Source organism: Phalacrocorax carbo, chromosome 4 (assembly GCF_963921805.1).
Source record: "Phalacrocorax carbo chromosome 4, bPhaCar2.1, whole genome shotgun sequence".
In the NCBI taxonomy this organism is placed as follows: domain Eukaryota; kingdom Metazoa; phylum Chordata; class Aves; order Suliformes; family Phalacrocoracidae; genus Phalacrocorax; species Phalacrocorax carbo.
Window position 1 is genome coordinate 15,160,791 of NC_087516.1, and position 21,950 is coordinate 15,182,740.

The 21,950-nt window shown below is 39.5% G+C and overlaps 1 protein-coding gene across 3 annotated transcripts in view; it reads right to left on the bottom strand.

Annotated features, from left to right (window-relative positions):
• The window catches only part of SLC2A9 (solute carrier family 2 member 9), a 114,564-nt gene that overhangs the window by 70,184 nt on the left and 22,430 nt on the right, over positions 1 to 21,950 (bottom strand). For all 3 annotated transcript variants that reach the window (XM_064449137.1, XM_064449139.1, XM_064449138.1), the window contains exons 5-6: positions 21,665 to 21,810; positions 3,010 to 3,142 (exon numbers count right to left, since the gene is read on the bottom strand). In XM_064449137.1, coding sequence (XP_064305207.1) covers positions 3,010 to 3,142; positions 21,665 to 21,810 — 279 coding nt within the window. The remainder of the gene's footprint in view (positions 1 to 3,009; positions 3,143 to 21,664; positions 21,811 to 21,950) is intronic.

A 21,950-nucleotide genomic window follows, 5' to 3' on the forward strand; every position in this document is an offset into this window, starting at 1 on the left:
AGGAGAGAGGGGATTACAAAGGATGTGCAATGGTAAGAAAATTACTTGCGTACCTAACGTGCTTCATAATAAGCATGTGGATACTTTATGGCACAGCGGTAGAAGATGATCTGATCTATGCTGCCTTACAGGTGGATTTTATGGGTTAAGAACTCCAAAATGATGTTTAGGAACCATCCTTACATATTTTGCAGCTGATATCCTTCAGACCACCTTCCCCATGCAACAGGGTGGCCTGACTCTGGAAGCATGGCTGCTTGATAGGCAAGGAATGGGAGGGAAATTCAGGGGGATGGATACACCTCACTGCTCTACGGTGCTTTGCAAATCTCTGTCTAGAATCATCAGTCTCTAGTATTTTTGAAAGTTCTGTAAACTACCTCAAAATTAGTTTCTCTCTGTACTACAATGTATCTCAGTATTAATTTTTTATTTTAGAATTAATCAGATCCAAAGACTTCTATTGCTAAGCAGTTAATTTGAAAAGTTTTTTGTATCAGCTTCCTCTTTTTTCCTCCGAGTGCCTAAATTTATAGTCTTTAAGGTGGCTCATGAAAGCCACTTCCTCATAATCAGCAAGCCAGTTGCTAAAGCCGATTTCCCTTCAACTGCTGAATAAGGTGTGGTAGCAAAGGTAACTCTGCTGTCCTGATGTCGTCTTCTCTAACATCCACCTCCAATGCTTCTAGATTAGCTTTCAAGTAATTTACCAGAACATGTATGCTGAAAACATCCCAGACAGCAGTTGGCCAATTACCAGCAACAGTAAATGGTGAGAATTTCAAGGCAGGTGGTGCTATTTTACTGCCAATTTTTTACAATTTTTAAACTCTACCTATAAGACGCTCAGCTTCACTGTCAGTGCGGAGGTTTCCAGGTACCATGGTAGTATTTCCAACAGATCCCTATAACAAGTGTGCCATTATGCAATAGCATTGCAGATGACGACTCTTTGCCAGCCATAGCTCAGGAAATATATTCACAATTTTATCAGGTAAAAATGAGCCAGTTTAAACTGAAAGGCGTTTCTTCCCAACCCAGCCGTGGTGCTGCAGAAATTACTACCCAAGAGCCAGCCTCAAACTGCTCCCACTGCATTCCTGCTGGGTGCTCTGACCATGGCTAACGGGCAAGCCCTTTCCTTCACAGTCCCTGGAAAAGCTGTTCTCTGCCTCACCAAATCTCTCCCGGCTCTGTAAAGCTAAAGAACTCTCCCCAAAGCCTTGTTGCTTTTACTCTTTCTTTTCCTTTTTTTTTCTTTTTTAAAAAAAACACTCCATTGTGTCTTTAAATGTTTGAGGCTCCAACATTTACAAAATTCTTCATTCAACACCAAACTGAGACAACATGGGAGTCTCTCCATCAGTGTGCCACTTCTATTTCAGAGTGCTCATCAGAACAAGGGAGGCCAGTTTTTCATTTCATAGAAGAAACACTATAGTGTGAGTTGCATTAATTTAATGCTAAAAGATTATGAAATTTAAGTTTCAGGGGCTGATTTGCACTTTGCAGGTAATTCTGCAAGTAACTGAAAATGTTAAGAGTTATATTCAAATTAAGGTTTTAGGAATAATTTTCAAACCTCAGTTATGTTCTGCAAACATCTTGGTATTATAATCAGGCTCCTTCATTCTTTATACACTCCTGTTTTTAATGCATCCCTATAGTAAGGAAAAACCAAATTTTAATAGTCTCTCAATCATACATGATGATATATTGGAACTTACAACTGACCACAGTAATTATAGTGGGGCAGAGTATACAGCAGCTGTGATCACACAAGAAGATTTTTTTATACATAGAACCTATAGAAAGAACAAAATATTCTGGTCTGTGTCTGTGAAACTGAAGCATGCTATATGGAAGCACAGAAAATTTTCAGTTAAATAGGTGTATGAGGGGTTTTTTAATATCTACCAGATATACAGACTATGAGCCTGTGAGTGCTGGTCTAGCTTAACATCTTAATCATTTGGGTTCTCAACAGAACTGATTAAAACTTTTTGTCAAAATGGTTTTTTTCATTAAGAAATGATGCATTCATCATTATCAAAATCTGTCAAACAATAAATACTTGTAAAATATTGTTTATAAAAACAAACTGATGCTTCTCAAAATTTCAGTTTAGGATTTAACTGCTTCAGCTACAAATATGTCCTATACACTAATATACTATACTGATATATGTCCTATATTCTAATATACTGTGTATTCTTTATTTTGAAACAGCTTTTCTGAATAAAGTTTGTAAATGAAATAAGTCATAAAGAAGGCCAAAATCCTTTTGACTATGTTGACAGAAAATATTTTGATTGAACCCAATCCATTTTGGTAGTGATAAGGATTCATTCCATTAAAAATTTCTGAATGCTTTGTTTTCCAATTTGGACCTGAAAAACTGAAGTAGGAGAATTTTTAATGAAACAGAAAATATGGTTCCTCTCTATTTAAAATTTAGCTCAGTGTTAAATGTAGTTAAGTTGCAGTTCAAACTAGAATTAATTACTGGCTTTATCAGCTAAATATAATGCTTTTGTATCGATAGGTTAGACAAGAAGATACCAAGGTTGTTTAGTTACAGAAACACATGGTCAAATACAGTGACTACTGAACAAAACCCAGCGACAGAACTGGTGTTTTTGTTAGCCAAACTGCGAAGACTGCAGATGAGAGAGAGTCACAAAGACTGAAATCATCTTTCACCCTTGAATGAACCCTGCATATAGGGGCTTGATGCACAAAAGCAGGATGTTTTTGTTAGGTTTGCATCACTATGCAAAATACTATATAGGTTTGTGTGTTGGAAATTTTAATTTATTTTAAAAAGAAATCAAAGAAACAGTTACTTTTACACATACACACAGACAAACAAAAAAGGTGAGGGGAAAAAAGCTGCCAAGAGAATCTCTCTTATTGGAATATTCTGCTTTTACTCTGATACCACAATTACTTTCCAGCCTGCATCCCTACAATAAGCATCCTTTGTTGCAACAAAGTAACACATCATACCTTTTTCTGCCTTGCTCGTGTTATGTTTTTCAAGTAGGAGGTAACGAGGACTTTCAGGAAGAAAAGGGAGAATCACAACTTGTATCAATGAAGGAACAATGATCGCTCCAAATAAGTAAGGCCACCGAGATTCCTGCAAATGGATGCAAACTTAAGTCAGTAATAATCTCCCATAATTATCCTAGGAAGAAAAATAGCTTTGATAGGAAATGCTGTAACTTTTTATCATTCAACATATTGTGTCAGTGAGCAGAGTGATGTCTTCCGCCTGAGCTTAGTAAGCAGCTTGAACACTTCCCCCTCAGATCACCTTACTCAAGGGCCAAGGAAGAAAGAATTCAAGCCATCAGCTGACTGAGCATGGAGAGAGGCAGGGAAGCTGGAAACCAGCAATACATAACATGTTTTCCCTTTCTGTCAGCATCAACAACTATACATGTAAAAATATGATATATACTCAAATATACATACTACAAGTCATTCCCACTCACAGTAGTATCACTCATTAGCTTTAAGAAACAGTACACCACCATTTTCATATAGTTACATATACCTGTATGTTGTCTCTTCATCTAATATAACTGATCTAAAATATATTTATGCTTTTTTGTCTCAGTCCTCTGACTGTCATAGTATGGGTAAAATCCTGATAACACTGCAGCTAATCTGCAGTTCAGCACAGTTTTGTGGGTCTCAGTGTAACGCAGGCAGTGACTGTTCAGCATTTCACAGCTGTTGGGAATAAACCAAACTGGCCTGAGGTCTCACGACAAGCCTTTTTTACAATATTTGCCTTACAGGTACAACTGACACACAGTTGGGCAATTTTCATTTCCATTAAGAAAAGAAGGCACATACAGCTCAACACAATTAGAGTGAAAGACAGCTAAATAACTTAATGACAAACAAGATATGTGGGTATCTCAAGTGAGGTTACCTTTATGAATGTCTTCTCTTCCAACCATTGATTGCACCTCTTAAGCTGGTTTCCATGCTAATTTAAGTGTTAAAAATGGGTCTTACCTATCCTCCTGCCCAAAACCATAAAATCACAGAATATCTCAAGTTGGAAGGGACCAACAGGTCCAACTCCCTGCTCCTCACAGGACTACCTGAAACTAAACCATATGACTAAAAGCATCATCCAGACGCTCCTTGAACTCTGGCAGGCTTGGTGCCATGCCCACTTCCCTGGGGAGCCTGCTCTAGTGACCGACCACTCTGTCAGTGAATCACAGGACCTTAAAGGTGTCCTTTGGTTCCATATAGTGTAACTAAGAATAATATATTATACAGATTCTCACTCTGAATTAGCTAACCTAGCTCAAATGTTCAAATGAAATAGACAGCCCTGTTCCCAAGTCCATGAAATAGAAAGTATTTTTCTATGGCCTTGGAAGTGATCTGCTGGAAGTCTCCAGCAAGGACCCAAAATGCAAGAGCCATCTGCAGCACCCCCGCCAACACAAAGCACTGATGACACCTCTCTGAGGTACGTCCCCCCTACAGAAGCCAGGCAGTTTTACCTGCCAGAGCCTCACCATGTTGTAGGTGAATAGCACAAGGTGCTGCACTATCCAACGCTTTTTATATGAAACTACTCAACTGCTAGCAGATTTCAGGTACAACTTGACTTTGATAATTCTTTTTGAAATCAACTGAAACAAAGTTGTTAACATCCTCAAACATCTTCATTATTTAAAACCAGCTACAGGGGGTGCCCTGAGCAAAGTTCTTTCAGGAAAAGGCTGGGAAAGGCAGTAAAGAGCTCATCTGGGCTTACTCTCAAAACAGGATATTTTCAAGTAGCTGAAGGAAAAAGGTGCCAGCAGTAGTATTTTCTCCTGCAAAATGGCCCTCGATCTGTCCATGTTCTTAAGACGCCTTCTGTTCCAATTGAATGTCAAGATGAAAGTTTTTGGTCATTTTCTCCAAGCTCAGCATTAATCTATTTAATTCAGTACTTTCTAATTTGAGACTTGGTTCTTAATTGAAAAGCCTGCTGAGATTTCAGTGGGCCTACTGTTCAGGCATCATGTCTAGCACATTTTCAAAAGCTTGGCTAGATCAAAAGCAGACTGCGCTGCATCCTGGCTGACTCAGCTCCGAGAGGCACCAGGGGTTTGGATCCTGTCCCTCCATCAGAATTAAATCCATCCAGTCAGAGCCCACATTTTCCCCAAACAGACCTAGATAATTCTTATTCCAATATCACAGTTAAATCAAAGTTCAAAAGCCCCCAAACTACTTTCTGTTGATAGTTTTGATTTTACATTCTCCTGCTTTATCTATGCAACTGCTGAAACAACTTACTGCACTGTAGATGATGTAATCCAAGCCTCGAACCTGAACTGGGGCCTGAGACAACTTAATTACATAGAATATGCAGGATATCTCCTGATGAAACTTTTCACCTGCCCTTTAAGTGACAAGTTTGGGGGTTTTTTTACATCTCCTGTGATGGGAAAACACCTTGAGAAAGGGATTTTTTTTTTTTTCTTCAAACAGTGTAAAGCTCAAGGTTATCAGTCTTCCTTAGAGCCTCCACGAGCATGAGGACTTCAAGATCCTGTTTCTTCATTCTGAATTTTATTTTTTTTTTAAATGCAGTGGAGTGGAAAACTTTACCTAATATAGGAAAACCAAGAGTGGTTAACAATCTGTTTAAAAACAACGAGCCTCAGTCTTATTATAAAAATTAGAAAATTAAGCTTATGTTAAGACTTCAAGATCAGTTAATACATCACATTAAAAAAATAAGTACCTGTTTGTAAAGAATAACTTAAGGAAACTGGCAGAACAAATGATCAGTTTTAGTCTATGTCTGTCTGGAATCAGACATTTCTTCCATACAAATTTGTTAAAAAAAATTTCATTGTTTTCATTAATCTCTAACATTATTTCCTATAATATAAATACAATTGCTATGTACCATATAAAAAGTTTATAGGGCGTTAGAACAATTTCCACTATTTCTAGATTAAAATCTTACTCTTGATTAGCACATCATACTTCCTGTAGGTTTCTTCCACAATGCCAAGGACACTTTTTAAAGGAGGGGAGGAGTGGTGCAGGGAAAGTCACTCCTGCATAGTGTTGTTTTTAACATTCTGCCAACCTGTGGAGTCTTACTTAGAATAAGCTTTCACCCATTTTAGAGTCTTTCATAGTATATAGTTTTTCAGTTGGTCACATTTCCCTCAAATAACGTCTTCTGAAAGTGTTATTTTGAAAAAGCTATGAATGAGACTGAACTTCCAAACTCACCCTGTGCCATAAATAACAGGCCTTGACAGTAAAAAGCCCTCTATTTTCACCACGTAAGACACTGAGCTTCCTTTATTTCCTCTGTGAAAGATTTCTGTTTTACTTTTTGTTATGTTAACTTTTAAAACCTTCAAGTAAAACAATCATAAATATGCTCCCACTTGCCATTGCTGACATGAGTTGATCTGTAAGTCACTGAAGTCAAAAGAAACTTCTCCATCTATTTCAAAAGTTTTCGATTACACCTATTCAATGCTATAGAACATGCATTCTACTTGCTTTTCTCTTAATTTACATTACTGAGGGTCAAATTCTTCATTCCACTACAGAAAAGAAATAGGAGGACTAAAATGAGTTTAAAAGGTCCATACATTTGTTGTATAAAATTTGTATAAAATACAAATTGCTGGAAATCAAGCTGAATTAGACCCTACAAAGAGAATTAAAAGAAGCAGAGAAAAGAAGGGTTTCCTAACCTTTTTAAGAAGGAATAGGACAAGTTACAAGTGGGACAATACTCAGAAGCAATAAGGTAAAGGCAGAAGACAGCATAGACATGACTTAGAAGATGCATTAACACTTCACCTCAGTTGCCATCAGTAAGGGGAAGCACAGAGGCACTGAGAGAAATGAAAACAACCGCATCCCATTTTGTCTCAGGAAAAACATAAAAGAGCATTACATATTTTAATTACAGGGAACCTGACTCATCACCTGCTCAGAATTGGTACAAATAACATGTCAAGATGGTAAGATTTTAATTTTAATCTGTTGCATTATGGATATTTGCTTAGGCTGGAGCATGAAAAACCCAGCTTTGGTCTATTTACAAAAGACAGTTAAATAGTAGAGAGAGTTTGACAACCACAAACTCATTCAGTAGTTGATATAATAAAATGCAAAGCTGCAGAAATACAAGGTGGGGGGAAAAAAGGAAACTGATAAAGCATGACATGGACATCGTGCCAGACAGACCCTCCTCTTAGGGAAGTCTGCTGCATCCCTGGGGCCCAGGTTAAGAACATCACTAGGAAACTCATGAGGTTCAACAAGGTCAAGTGCAGGGCCCTGCACCTAGGTCTGGCTGACCCCCAGTATCAATACAGGCTGGGGGATGAAAGGATTGAGAGCAGCCCTGCTGAGAAGGACTTGGGGGTACTGGTGGATGAAGGGCTGGACATGAGCCGACAATGTGCGCTCACAGCTCAGAAGTCCAACCACACCCTGGGCTGCACCAAAAGCAGTGTGGCCAGCAGGTCGAGGGAGGGGAATCTGCCCCTCTGCTCTGCCCTTGTGAGACCCCACGGGCAGTGCTGCGTCCAGCCCTGGAGCCCTCAGCACAGCAAAGACATGGACCTGTTGGAGCGGGTCCAGAGGAGGCCACAAAAATCATCCGAGGGCTGGAGCACCTCTCCTGTGAAGACAGGCTGAGAGAGTTGGGGTTGTTCAGCCTGGAGAAGACAAGGCTTTGGGGAGACCTTATTGTGGCCTTTCAGTACTTAAAGGGGGCTTATAATAAAGACAGGGACAAACTTTTTTAGCAGGGCCTGTAGTGATAGGACAAGGGGTAATGGTTTTACACCAAAAGAGGGTAGATTTAGACTAGGTATAAAGGAGGAATTTTTTTTTTACAATGAGGGTGGTGAGGCACTGGCACAGGTTGCCCAGAGAGGTGGTAGATGCCCCATCCCTGGAAAACTTCAAGGTCAGGCTGGACGGGGCTCTGAGCAACCTGATCTAGTTGAAGATGTCCCTGCTCATTGCAGGGGGAGTCGACTAAATGACCTCTTAAAGGTCCCTTCCAACCCAAACTATTCTGTGATTTATCAACTGCAAATTAAATTATACCAGAATAAAGCAAACATTACTATGCCAGAGATTCATCAGCTAAAGTGCAGAAAATGGAACTCACAGTAACAATTAAAAGGTGGAAAAGAAACTGGCATAGGGAACAGTCACTGCTGACAGCTGAACTGCTGAACTATTGGTCCATATCACGTTCAATGACCTCTTGAAGCACTGGTTACATTTAATATTTTCCCTAATTAGGAAGATTCTGATAAAATTTGAAGCACAAAAAAGGCTAAGAATATGTACAAAAACTTTTAAAGGGTCAACTGAATCATTGACAAAGTCATACAACGGAGGTTGGAAGAAGTACTGTACTGCCCTGTCGTAGGCACCCATTTTTCAAAAGATTGAGTGAGGCCAATTAAGTATTTCAGTACAAGATGTATGACACGATAAAAAAGACTAAGGAAAAAATACACAACTGCTACAGGTTCTAGTCTGTCTCAATAATTTTATTCACTTATTTAAAAAGCATAATCGGGACATGCATCTGCTACACCACAGTCAGGCTCCTTGTTTGCTCTCTGCCCTGAGTTTGGTTTTCTTTGCTGCGGAGACCCCCACTTGCAGCTGAGCATTCCTGACCCCAGCTGCCCCAGGGTATGCTTCCCATATTCCTGTCTTCTGTCCATTCTAGAGCCATGAGGAAATTACTGCACCCAAACACAAGCCCCAGGCACCTCCTCCTAGGCAGCAGCCTGCACATGGAGTAGCACTGGGCACTGCCCAGAGGACTCCAGCCCTGCTTCGCATCCCAGCGTAACAGCCATGCCGCCTCACGGAGCTATCGAGGGCTCATTTGGCTTTACTACTTGAAACTGGCAGGAGATCGTATCAAAGAAGTACTCACTCTCTTTTTTTCTCATTCACTGCACAGGTGAACTGTGATCTCTCAGTGAGCGGGTCTATTTACCAGTTGCTATTCCAAACTCCTTTAAATATTAATTCTGGAATTAATTCCTTGGTGGGGTGTGGGGTTATAATGCATTTATGACAGCACTGAGCACTTTACAAACAGCAATATTTTTTTTTGTATAATACCTTTATAATGTAAAATGGCATATTTTACTCATTTTATATATGGGGAGCAAAGAGCCTCTTGCATCCAATGCAAGATACTGAAAATGTCCAGGAGCTAGCGATTTGGCAGTTTCTTCTTTTACATGTTCCCATAAGAAGCAGGAACACATTTAAAACTTTAGTTTAGCAAAATATAATTGCACACACAGAGACAAAAAGAATTACATCTAGTATAATTTCTAGATGCCCTGAAGCACCTTGCCTCACCTCCAAGGGTCTTCCATGTCACATCTCTCAGTCCCACAGGGACATCAAAATGGTACTGTATGCTTATGTTCAAGTAATTGAACACAAATTGGCACAAAAACTTTGTATCGTATCAGAAACATTCTGTTTAGCCACACACACAAAAAATCACATCCCTGCTCAGAACAGACTGAGTAGACTTAATTGCGTGTGCAAAGCTGAGAAGCCTGCACGAGCCCAGCATTTCTCTGTTATACTATTACTGTGTCACATAAAACACTCCTAAAGGTAAAGGACAACCTCACTGTCCTGGGGCCAAGGACTGAAAAAAAGCATCGAGATGGAATTAATTTCTTAGCCTTAGAATTGTCTTTTCTTCTCTGAGTCAAGGATATTGCACAGAGGTGATGATCATGAAGCAGCTGACAAACAAGTACATCTTCTGTACCTTCAACTTCAGACCAGCTCCTCATACAACATGCAGGACAACTACCTTCCTCTTACCTTCCTCATGCCTCTCCAAACACAGCTCTACAACCTCCTCTGGCTGCACAGGAGGGCACTAACCTCCTCATCTAACAGTTGCATCCCTGCTGGACACAGTTTTTTGTTTGCATGACCATTCATGTGACCTACTTCTGTCAAAATATATTTTAATAACAGAGTTACGAACGGCTTACCTTCTTGTTTAAAACAGAGGCAACCCAGAGAGTATGTGTATTTCACCTCTGTTCTGCACCCACATGGATATTTATTTTTATATGTCACTACTACAGATAGAGCTCTGACAAGATTACTGAAGTCTCAGTGTCTTCCAGGTATTAAACAGTTCAGAGAGTTACCAGACTTAAGGCTGTAAGCTAAAATTCACAGAATTCAGCAGGAGGTTTTTGTTACTTAGTAAACCACCTTTGGATCAGGACTTAAAACAGCCTCGAAAGTGGTTGGTGTCCAAATCCCACGACCTTAGTTCAGTTAGAACAACATGTTAGATCATGTTGTACATATTAAGAAGGAGAATTAAAGTGTCTGTTACAAGTTTCCAAGACGCATTTTGGTCCAATTTTTTACTGTAGTAACAGCCAGCTTTTTCTGAACACTGAAATGGCATAATTTGTCTTTGCTGCCTACTAATTTCTGACAAAAGCAAAAATTTCTGAGAAAAGCAATGGGAAGCGGTGAGCTTTCAAAGGGCTCTTCAGCAGCCAGCATATATACTTGAGCTTCTTTAGTAAGAAATATTAGAGGCATCTTGGAGCTATGCAAAATTTCAGACAAACTTCCTTTCAGAAATGCATGTAGACTCAGGTTAACTTCCATAAATAATGTAATATAAAAAAGTAAATTAAAATAACAGTAAATTACTATAATTGAAGAGGATAAGATTCAGTTGCTTGAACATATGAATTGGGTACCATTTTGGTACCCAAGGGTACCTCAGATGTCCCTGTGGGACTGGCAGATATGACACACACAACTCCAGACACCTGCATCCTCCTGGGGCTGCAGCAGGAGGCAAAGCTAAATGCTTCAGGGCGTCTAGAAATTATATTAGATGCAATTCTTTTTTTGTGTGATTATATTTTGCCAATCTAAAGTTATAAAGGTTAGACTAAGGTATATCAAAGTTAAGGAAAGAAAAAAAAAACCACAACATAAAAACCCTCAAAGCACACTTGTTTTAAGAACAACTGAAACAGCTGAATATTTAAACTTGACACTTTAATGGTGACATCTGTTTTAGATTTTAAAAACCTCATTTAATTTGACAGTCACTTTAAGTTAAAAAAATCCTTCAAAACACTAACCACGAATATACCTCTTGATTTTTTCTTTTTGCCAATGGTTTCAAAAGCAAACTAAGAAACGCAAGCCGAGAAAATACACCCTACTACTCAATACAATGACTACATGCTACCCTATGATGCTTGACCAATTTACCACAGCATTAATATCCAATTTGTAAAGGACAAATTTACATATTAGGAAATGACTGTGCAGTAATGGGTGATTTTACAAAGAATAATGGAAATTAAAACTGAAATGTTAATCATCCAGAACCTTCAAAAAGGTTTAAACAGTGATTATCACCCCAGCATGTAAAGCACACTGGGAAGGAAGTCACAGGTCAAATCATTTTAGATTTATTGTTCAATAACAGATTTGTAAATATTATCAGATACTCAAGCACTAAAGAGACAAGCAAATCTTCATCTAAAAGGTTTACTTGCTCATAAACTTCTGAGGCAGAGTCCAGCTAACACAGGGTAAACATGAGGTTTGTAGACAGCTACTATCTGTTATTAGGTCAACTACAATAAGCAAAAAAAAAAAAAAAAAATCAACCTTTTTTAAGTCTGACAAAGAAGGAAAAAGTCAAACCTTATATATAAATAATATAAACAATTGCTCTAAGTTTAGTTACATGTGTTAACTCTGTTTCAGTGGATCAAGAGAAAGCAGTTTGACAAATTATAAGCAACTGCTCTCAACTTCCATGGTGTTTTGAAGTCTTTACATCAGACCTGTTGAAGGACTCCTTTCCGTGAAAGTTTGTCTACTGCTTTTCCAACTGACCTTATTAAACTGAGCACCGCTACATAGAAACCTTATCTTCTCAAGGTGGCACTGTTTCATCTGTCTATGAGACAGTAGCCCTCACTGATTATAAACTGTATCCAAACATTAGATGCTCTGCCATTAAGTCTGTTGTTCAGCAGCAAGTCTAAAAATAAATGTATATTTCCTCTTTCTTCTATAACCACAATTCCACTTCTATATTCAGACAAATCCTTTCCTGCAGGATGCTCCCCTTCACAAATGCAAAACTGCAACATTTGAATATTACATATGGTCGATCAGCCATGTGTTGTTCCTAAAACTTCAGGAGGTGAAGTCTCACAGCACAACTTTAATGGACTGAAACTCATTTGCAAATACGAAGACTCACAGCTGTTTTCCCAGGCATTACTTAATGAGTTCTGTACAGAAAAGGGATGAATTAATACCTTTGTGCCTGTCTGTGGGAACCAATAAAACGTTGATTTATAATCTCCAGTAAATACATAATCTCAGCTGGTCCACAGCAGATATAAACAAAATACCTCATTTAATGTCTCCATTACAACTATATCAACACCCACCACATCCCACGAACAGGGCTAGTGTAACAGAGCAGACCTCCTCTTCCCATGGGTACTACTGAACTATGAATATGCAACTACCTAAAGGGTCCTGCCAGCATTTCTGTACCCTTGTCAGCACCACCAAGGCAATGCATCTCTAGCTTGGTGGCTGCACAGCAGCCTCCTTTGGCTGCATCAACTATTGTGTGAGGTGACCTCCAAGACCCTGATCAGCAACTCACAGCTTGTAAATAAGTGCCTTGATAAATGACACAAAAATTGCTTCAGCCATAAGAAAGTCTGTGCCTTATGTGTTACTCTGAAGAGGTGAAGGAAATTTCCCATCGCTAGGTAAAAAAGGAACCCAGTGCATACTTCAAAAATGACTGCCAACTTCAGAATCACTATCTAAAGCAACTCGTAATTGGCTTGTCTGGTACCAATTTGGAGGCAGGCAGATTTCCATCCAGATACACATAATCAATCCAGGCTCAGAAAGGCATACAAACACCTGCTGAAATAAGTGATTATCTGAATAAATGCAGAAGTTCTGGGTTTCTGTGCTGCTTCTTTCGGTTGTTGTTCGGGGCGGGGGTGGGGGTCGGGAGTTTAAAAGATTGTGTTTAGGAGCTCCTTTCTTTGTAAGGGTGTTGTTCTGAGCTATTCAAATGCCATTACGGATTTGAGCAGCCATTTACAAGTACCAGTCTATCTCCTGTATCCTTAGCAGAAGTTTTAAAATACTATTCTGGGAAGGCTCTAGCCTTTAAGTCTGAGTTTTGCATTTTACTACAAGAACATAAAGAAGCTTTGCTTCTGTGCTTTTAAGAAACACCAGACAAGCTTGGCAGTCCAGAGGAATGTCTAGGACCAGGGGAACTTGGAGTCATCTTTTGAAAGTTTGTCTCAATAGCAGAGCATTTACAGGAGTACTTGAAACCAAGCTCTTGCTCCAAATTTAGGTGACTCCTGATTAAAAAAAAAAAACACAACAACAAAACACAATTAAAAAAAACCCAAACCTGGGGACCAGAACTGATAAGCCAAATTCCTAGTTTATTCTTCCCACGTCCTACACTAATTTTTGCTCTTAAGATCTAATTAACAACTATCAATTTGTATACTACAATAGGCTCCACAAAACAGCATGTTTCTAAGGATATAAACTGTCCCACTGAAATTAACAGGAGTACTCACACATTTGGGCATGTGGTTTAGTTGAAGTCTGAGCTCAGGTTTAAAAGCCTTAGGAAATCACTCTTCAAAAGTTCAACACAAATATACTGAGATCTTTGCAATGTAATTTTTATATACAATTCTGGGTACAGTCAGTACATCACAGAATCATAGAATGATTGAGATTGGAAAGGACCTCTGGAGGTTAACTGGTCCAACCCCTCTGCTCAAGCAGGGCCACCTAGAGCCAATTGCCCAGGACCATGTCCAAATGGCTTTTCAGTATCATCAAGGATGGAGAATTCACCACCTCTCTGGGCAGCCTGTGCCAGTGCTTGGTCATGCTCACAATGAAAAAAGTGTTTCCTGATGTTCAGAGAGAACCTCCTGTGTTCCAGTTTGTGCCCATTGCCTTTGGTGCTGCCACTGTGTGCCAATGAAAAGAACATGGCTCTGTCTTCTTTGCACCCTCCCTTCATGTATATACATTGATAAGATCCCCCTGAGCCAAGCCTTCTCCAGACTGAACAGCCCCAGCTCTCTCAGTCTTTCCTCAGTGATCCAGTCCCTTCACCATCTTAGTAGTCCCTCCATGGACTCTCTCCAGTCTGTCCATGTCTCCCTTGTACTGAGCAGCACAGAACTGGACACAGCACTCCACGTGGGGCCTCAATAGTGCTGAGCAGAGGGGAAGGATCACCTCCCTGCTGGCAATATTCCTCCTAAGGGAGCCCAGGATCCTTTTCTTTGCCACAAGGGCACACTCCTGGCTCGTGTTCAACTTGGTGTCCACCAAGATCCCAGGTCCTTTTCTGACAAGCTGCTTTCCAGCTGGGTGGCCCCCAGCATATACCGGTGCATGGGGCTGTTCCTCCCCAGGTGCAGGACTTTGCACTTCCCCTTGTTAAACTTTATGAAGTTCCTGTCTGCTCATTTTACCAGCCTGTTGAGGTCCCTCTGGATGGCAGCATGACTCTGCCATATCAGCTACATCTTCTAGTTTGATGTCCTCTGAAAACGTCTTGAAGGTGCACTCTGCACCATCCTCCAGGTCATTCAGGAAGATACTGAGCAGGATTGGACCCAGTATTGACCCCTGGGGTTACCAACTAGTTACTGGCCTCCAACTAGACTTTGTTTCACTTTGCTATATTTCTAGAATATAACTAGGCAGAATGAAGATGTTACATTTTTCTACTGTACACAGCCGGATGTTTGAAATCATCACAGACTTTGGAAATTAGAGTGATTCTGGAAAATGCTGAAGTAGTGGATGCTTTTGTCCTACTCTAATGGAAGCTACAAACACCTTTTTATATCTGTAAACAGGATGTATCCTTGAGGTATAAGCTGCTTTCATTTCCAAGACGCTTCACACCGTGGCATGAGCTCACCTGCTAAGTTCTCCTCTGTTTCTTATTGCCACAAGAGCTCTTGGTTCTATATTCTGAAACAAATTCTCACTCATATCTTAAAGATAAATACCTTTAACTACAATCACTGTCATGGCTCAAGGAGAAGATGAACACAACAAAAGAGCTCACAGAAAAATATGAGAAAACTGGTTGATCCATACTTTGTGTTATCATGCTAATGTCTAAGATTCATTTCAAGAGCATCTCCAACCAACCGTTTTATCATTGGTGGCCACCAGAGCAATTCTGAATTGCTTTCATTTCTCATCTACAATTTATTGACAGTTTTTAAGGAATCCTTAAATGAGTCAAGAGTCTTAGGAAGGAGGATCAGTTAAGAAAAAAAGAAAAAAAACCAAGGAAAAAACACACTAAAAATAACAATTTGACAAGTAAAATCAAAGCTTAGTTTTCAGAACAGCCTTTAACTGCACAGGCTGTAAAACTACTATTCCATCACTGCCTATTTTAGTGCAAGTGAAGGAGTATTTTTAAAAGGACTTGGTAAAGCAAAATGAAAAATTCCTATATAAGGTTCCCTAAATACACAACTATCCATCACTTCAAATATGTCATTTTTAAGAGGTCTTGTAAGGAAAATTAGAGTTTGACACAGCATCTACGGAAGATCTTAGCCTGATTTAAAAAAAAAAAAAAAAAAAAAAATCACAATTCCTTGGCAAGGACCACTTCGATCAAGAACGACTAACTTGAAAGGGATTCATCACACAGATCTTTCCTTGCTAGACATGTAGTACAGTATCTATGAAGCTCATTAGCCCTTTCCCAAATTTAGCTCATTTTGATGTAGAAATTGATATTTGTATCAACAACAGAATTTATTTGCCAAAATAATCAGTTGTGGGGGGAGAACAGCTTGTCCAGTATCACCATGTGTCACAGACTTATTTCCAGCTAACTCTTTTTTTAAAAAACGGATAATCTCTAGCCAGATATGCCTTAAAGCTACTCAAATTCCTCAAAAAAAAGTGGAATATAAAACTGTAAATCATGCTGTTCAATGACAAAGATAACATCCAATTAATAAAGTTCATAACCACTTAAACAGCAGTTTGGCAAATACCAAATGTGTTTTAAAAAAAATTGAGGAAAATCTACACAATGACACCAATTAAAGACAAATTATGAGTTTTCTCTGCTGTACTTTGTTTTGCATTGAGTGTTTACCCAGAAAGGGGTTACCCATAAGGGCTGTCAAGCCAGCCCATTCTCCTCAAGAAGCCAATTCCCATCTCTAATCATTGCTGCTCCCTCCTGTACCTTATATTGCTTGATTAAGTCTTTTAAAAGCAGGATGACCAAAACCACCTGCAACATTCAAGAGATGGACAAATCAGGAATTTTACAGTTTTTCTGTTTGTTCTACTCTTTTTTTTTTTCTGGAAGCACCTACAGTAGCAATAGGGATTCATCAGAAAGTGTTGCCTCAATAAGTCTTAGGATGCAAGCCAAGCAAGGTTTTTAGGATGACATACTATGAAACAGTACATGACCTAGAAACATAAAAAATAGGGTTCCCAAAGTAAATAAAGTCTATTTTTCCATTAGCCTACCTATGGCAAACAGCTGTTCTGGCTAGAATCAGGCCAGACAATATTCCCCTAAGAGGGTAAGTGTAAACTTTCACTTTTAAAACTGAAGTTGACAATGCACTGGCCTTTGTTTTGCAGGGAGCAATCTGTCAGAAAAATGGCCTGGGTGATTAAATTGCAGAGTCACAGAAACAGAGAGAATGGAAACACCTGAAGGACAGCGTTTGAAGAATTGACAGGTCTGAAACAGTTCCTCCGTATCTTAATATCTGTTTTTTCCTTCAGTCAGATATATGGAAAGCTGTACATGCCATACAACCACAAATGGCCCAAATAAAATAATCTTGTAGCCAGCAGCAATAATTCAGTGCCCGCATTACAGCAGATAACATGATTGCACTCCTGTGGGCCAGCGCTAAGTTGTCACCTACAGCTGCCATGGCTTCCTGAAGAATTAGGGACTCTGGCTTACCAAAGACTAAAATAAGATGCTAGCACATGAAAATGAGCAACGCTTCTCTCAGCAGTCAGGGTGGTGAAGAGAAGCAGGTCACCAGCATGTGAAGTGGTGGTGCTCTGTAGCCCGATCACCAGCCAGCTTTACCATTATGTAATTTCCCAAATCTCAGTGGAGACATAGTAGTTGTGGTTTCCTACAGGTTATGATCTACAAGAATCAGAACCCTGAACAAAAACCATTGCTAGGATTTGTTGGATGGGAGGGAATTAAGACAGGGGAAAGAAAATAAGGATATCAAACCACAGCAGCAGAGGACCAGTGTCATGACTGCAGCTTTTCTCTTTCGGAATAATCACTCTTGGTAAGCGCTGCTCACTAGAGGAACACCTTCATACCTAATACTCTAAAAATACCCCTGGAGACAAATAGAATAAAAGTCTGTATACTCAGAATCCAGAAGAATGCTTGTATTTAAGTATTACAGTCATCATTAGATTTTTTTGCATCTGCTCTATTATACTATAATTTTAAAATTGGATGTAGTAGTGTTTGGCAAGTACATGTTAACACGGTATGACAGAAAAAAAAAAAGTAAATACACTTCTAGAGTATTTTAGCCTAAATATTTCCAGGAGAACCAAGAAATAAGGGAATACTCCACATAATTCTACTTTAAAAAGTACCATTTCTTCTGGGCTATCTGTATAATCTTGTTTTCTCAGGTTCAAATTTAAAACCAAAATTGGTACAGAGAAATGCACCTAGGATGAGGAGGAGATTAAAGTGCTTGTTTTACTAGATGAGATGAAGTCTAACCTGAAACGCATGATGGGGGTAAGACAAAGGAAACACGCTTGGGCAGGGGTAGAGAAAGATATTAAGGGATAAATAACAGTTGAACAACAGAATAATGAGAATAAGCCGACAGAACTGACATGAAAAGGTATCAGAAGGAAATCAGAAGATCCTCAACCACCAGCCCTTCCAGTAGAAATCCTGGAAAGGCTCCAGGAATAGGAAATAGCCAACCAGCCTTAAGACAGTAACACAGCCAAAGCTGACCATTGCTGTCCAGCACCTGATTTGGGGCTGCCCACATGCCTCCTGCTTCACCTGGGCTGGTCTTCATAAATAAAAGATTGCTTAAAGAAAAAAAACATCACTTTGGGGCTGCTTAACCTACTTGACACAAAAATCAGTAATGACTTTCTGAATGGCCTCAAGCAGTAAGTGCTTTGGAGCTTTTTTTAATCACACTTCCATGTTTAAAGACACACTGTTGCTTTTGATAACAGGAAATAATCAATTAGGTTGTTAAAAAAAGCTTGTAAGGCTATGTCCCACAGCCTGCATAAATGCTCTCCTTTTCTGTGGAAAGACTTCTACAGAAGCAGAGACACCTTTGTAGCCAGGTAGTGACCTGACAGTAGTTGTTATGACATTGTACCTGACACTGTAGTCAGGTAGACACCTGACAGTGCAGGAGACTTCTACAGAAGTACTGAAGGCAACAACCCAGTATAATCCAGAAATATGCATTAAGCTCCAATTTAAAAGCCAAATTTTCTGCTCAAGCTACTTCCGCTGGGAGTCTGTTCCAAACATCACTCTGCTGAATTTCAGCGTGGAATTACTCACAGAACATGTATAAGAAGTTATTCTTGTAGCAATTCTGTCCTTGAGATTAAGCCACTTTAGTCCCTCTGTAGTTGTTCTTTCTTGTGTTAACATGGTGCAGTCAGTTCCTCTCCCTTCCCTCTGTTTACTTGGCCACACAAGCAACGTTTCTGTCATCTGCTCTTACAAGACAGGACCTTGGCCAAGCCTGCAGCCCTCCCCATATCCACTCCTCTTCCAAACAGCCTCTTCCAGCAACACGCTTCGCTAGGTCTTTGTCCCACCTTTCTTCAAATCCATCACTGCTTAGATACTATGGTTAATAACCACTTAGATACTTGCTCAAGTTACAAGTAACAGATACATGAAAGAGCTCAGGAGCAATTGTTATGAAACTACGACAGAAGACAAGTATTTGTAACTAGTATTATTTACAACTGACTGAAAGAAACAAGCAACCTACCACAGAGCAATAAAAACCACGCCTGTGAGTTTTTAAGCCATGATCATTAAAAAGCCGGACATTGTTAGACAGACTTAACAGAGGTGGTTTTCCACAGGCTGGTGCGAACAGTTGTGCAGATCAGTGATCACTGGCAACAAGCTCCTACTGATCGCAGCTGTCCCGTCTATTTTCTTTAAACAATTTACAAATTTTACAAAGGTAGAACTATACCACAGAGTGGCTTATTACAGCCTTGGACTAAGTATAACACTATGTCCTCAGATTCTGAGGAAAGCGAGTGTTTGCTTTACAGTTACAGCTGAAATCATTAAGACACCATGAATATGAGGCTGTCTCCAAAACACAGTTGCTGTGGATCTGGAAACTGGCCTCACTTCAGATGCAACAAAGATTTCTCCAACAGAAGAAATGGCAGAAAAGAAATTAAATAATATGGGAACGATTTGATGCAGACAACTAGAATGGCCTGCAAATGTCTTAAGCCTACTTTTGAACTTGATTGAACAAAGTGACAGAAATTTAAGCAAGGTGTTTTCCAGGGAGGGGAGAAAGGAAGGTGTTGGAAGGATTAACTCAGGAGGACACCATGTTTGCTGCCTCCCAGCTTCCACAGAAGTGAACTCATCACATGTACCCTCTGCAGCAATGTCCGCTGGCAATGACTGCTGTTCCTGGTGTAAAACACCCACTGACTTCAATGGGAACCACACAAAGCTAGGGAAGGAAATCCTGGCTTGACTGAAGCCGACAGAAATTTTGATAAAGCCTTCAAAGAAGGCTAAGACTACACTAGGGAATCATATTACAAACAGCCTGAGGTTTCCCCTCAGTACTAAATTTTATTAATATATTAAAAGGAAAATACACCCACATACCCAACTGGAAAATTCAAGCTGGCTCCAATAATTTTGCTGGAAATATGCTAATTCACACCAGCCAAAACTTTGCTCCTCTTACATGCTAATTTCACCCATCTTGAAAAGAACTAATTCTACAGATAAAGCATATTTCTTACACAAATTAAAGGCTATCTTTCATGGGGCAATATTAATTAACTCCATGCTAAAGCAGGTTATAGAAGCAGAAACACAACCTCCATAATTTGGTAGTGAGGAGGGGAGGAAAGCGGAGAAAAGAAACAAAAAGAGTGAGCTGAAACCAAGGAATAAGTATTTCTTATTCAAAATGTCTCAAAGACCTAACAAGGAAATAAGAATTTGCATGACACCTCACCTTTAGAAGTGCACGTGTTTAAAAAAAAACCAAAACAAACACCAACAAAAACCCCCACAAGCCAAAAACCAAACCAAAAAACCATACTACATAAGTGCTGACATATATTCTAGGCAGTCAAATCAGCCTCTTGACATTTAATACACTCATTTGTAACAGACTAGCTTTCAAAGCAAGAGAAGGGACATCTGTAGAAGCCACACAATGAAGGTCAGTGAAAAACATGTTAAGCTTTTTTCCTAAAACCTGTTGCTTTGGTGGGGGAGTAGGGGGAAGTAATCTGTCTTTCAGTAAAGGGTAAATTGAATCAAAACATTTGCCCTCAGGAGAGCTAAACAGGGTAAATGAGCCCAAAGATAAAGGGACAGAATAGGAAAGCCAGTCAGACAAAAATAAAAGCGTCGGGGGGGATGGTATCATGTATTTACAAAGGAGTTGAATTTGGATGGACATGGGAAGACAAGCTCCCCTCGCTTTTCAACTGTTTACTACTTTTGCTGGCTGTCAGAAGGGATTCTTAGTTCGGGTTTCATTGCAAGAGGATTGATGCAGACGTTTCCTCCATACTGCCTTGAAGATTGATCTCCCAATGAAAAGTATTTCCAAGTGCCAGCCTAAATAAACCTCGACCTCATTTATTCAGAGTAATGACGACATCCAGTGGCCACCAAGTTAATCTCAGCCTATGACAGCAAGATAACCTCTTTCAGAATAGATAATCTCTTTCCATAAAGGTATATATTAACTCTGCTCTTCCACCTCCTAGTCTAAAAGTAGGAGTGCATTACAAGGAACACTATAATCATTGAGTAAGAGTCTTTCTATTCAGGTCCTCATACAAACTCTAACCAAGCCTTTTTCAGTTCTACCTCACACTGAAAAACTATAAATTAAAAACACAAATAAATCTCTTAAACACTTCCATGGTACTCAAAGAAACTGGAAACCAGTAAAAATAAATGTGTCAAGAAATGGGAGTGGGGTAGGAGAACCTGCGTAAGCACACACACAGCAGCTCAAGCTATTGAAACTGTTAGCCACCTCTACCAAATTCAGTCACATGTTCACGCTTTTAAAAGACATGTAAGAAACCGCTTTTCAAAGGACTTAAAAACAAAAAAAGTGTTTGTGTTTTCCACTTTTGTAAGAACTCAGTCAAAATATGGAAATATAACTCTTTAAGCATGCTTGTGTTCTTTCACAGAAAACATCTGTTAAATACCTACTTGCCCAAATATTTCTGGCAGCCCCAAAACTTGACCAGTGAAGACACCAATACAGATGAAAATTGCTGTGACTTGACCCAATGAACCACGGATTTCCTTAGGAGATATCTCACTCAAATACATGGGAAGGGCACTCAGAGAAATGCCTGCGAAGGAAGGAAAAAAAAAAACACCCATTAATTAAGTCAAATTGCCTTTTCATTATGCCAGGTACAAAACAAAAGTCTACAGAAGGAGTTTGAGTGCTAATCTGCTCACAAGAGGGGCATAAAAACATGCAAAGAAC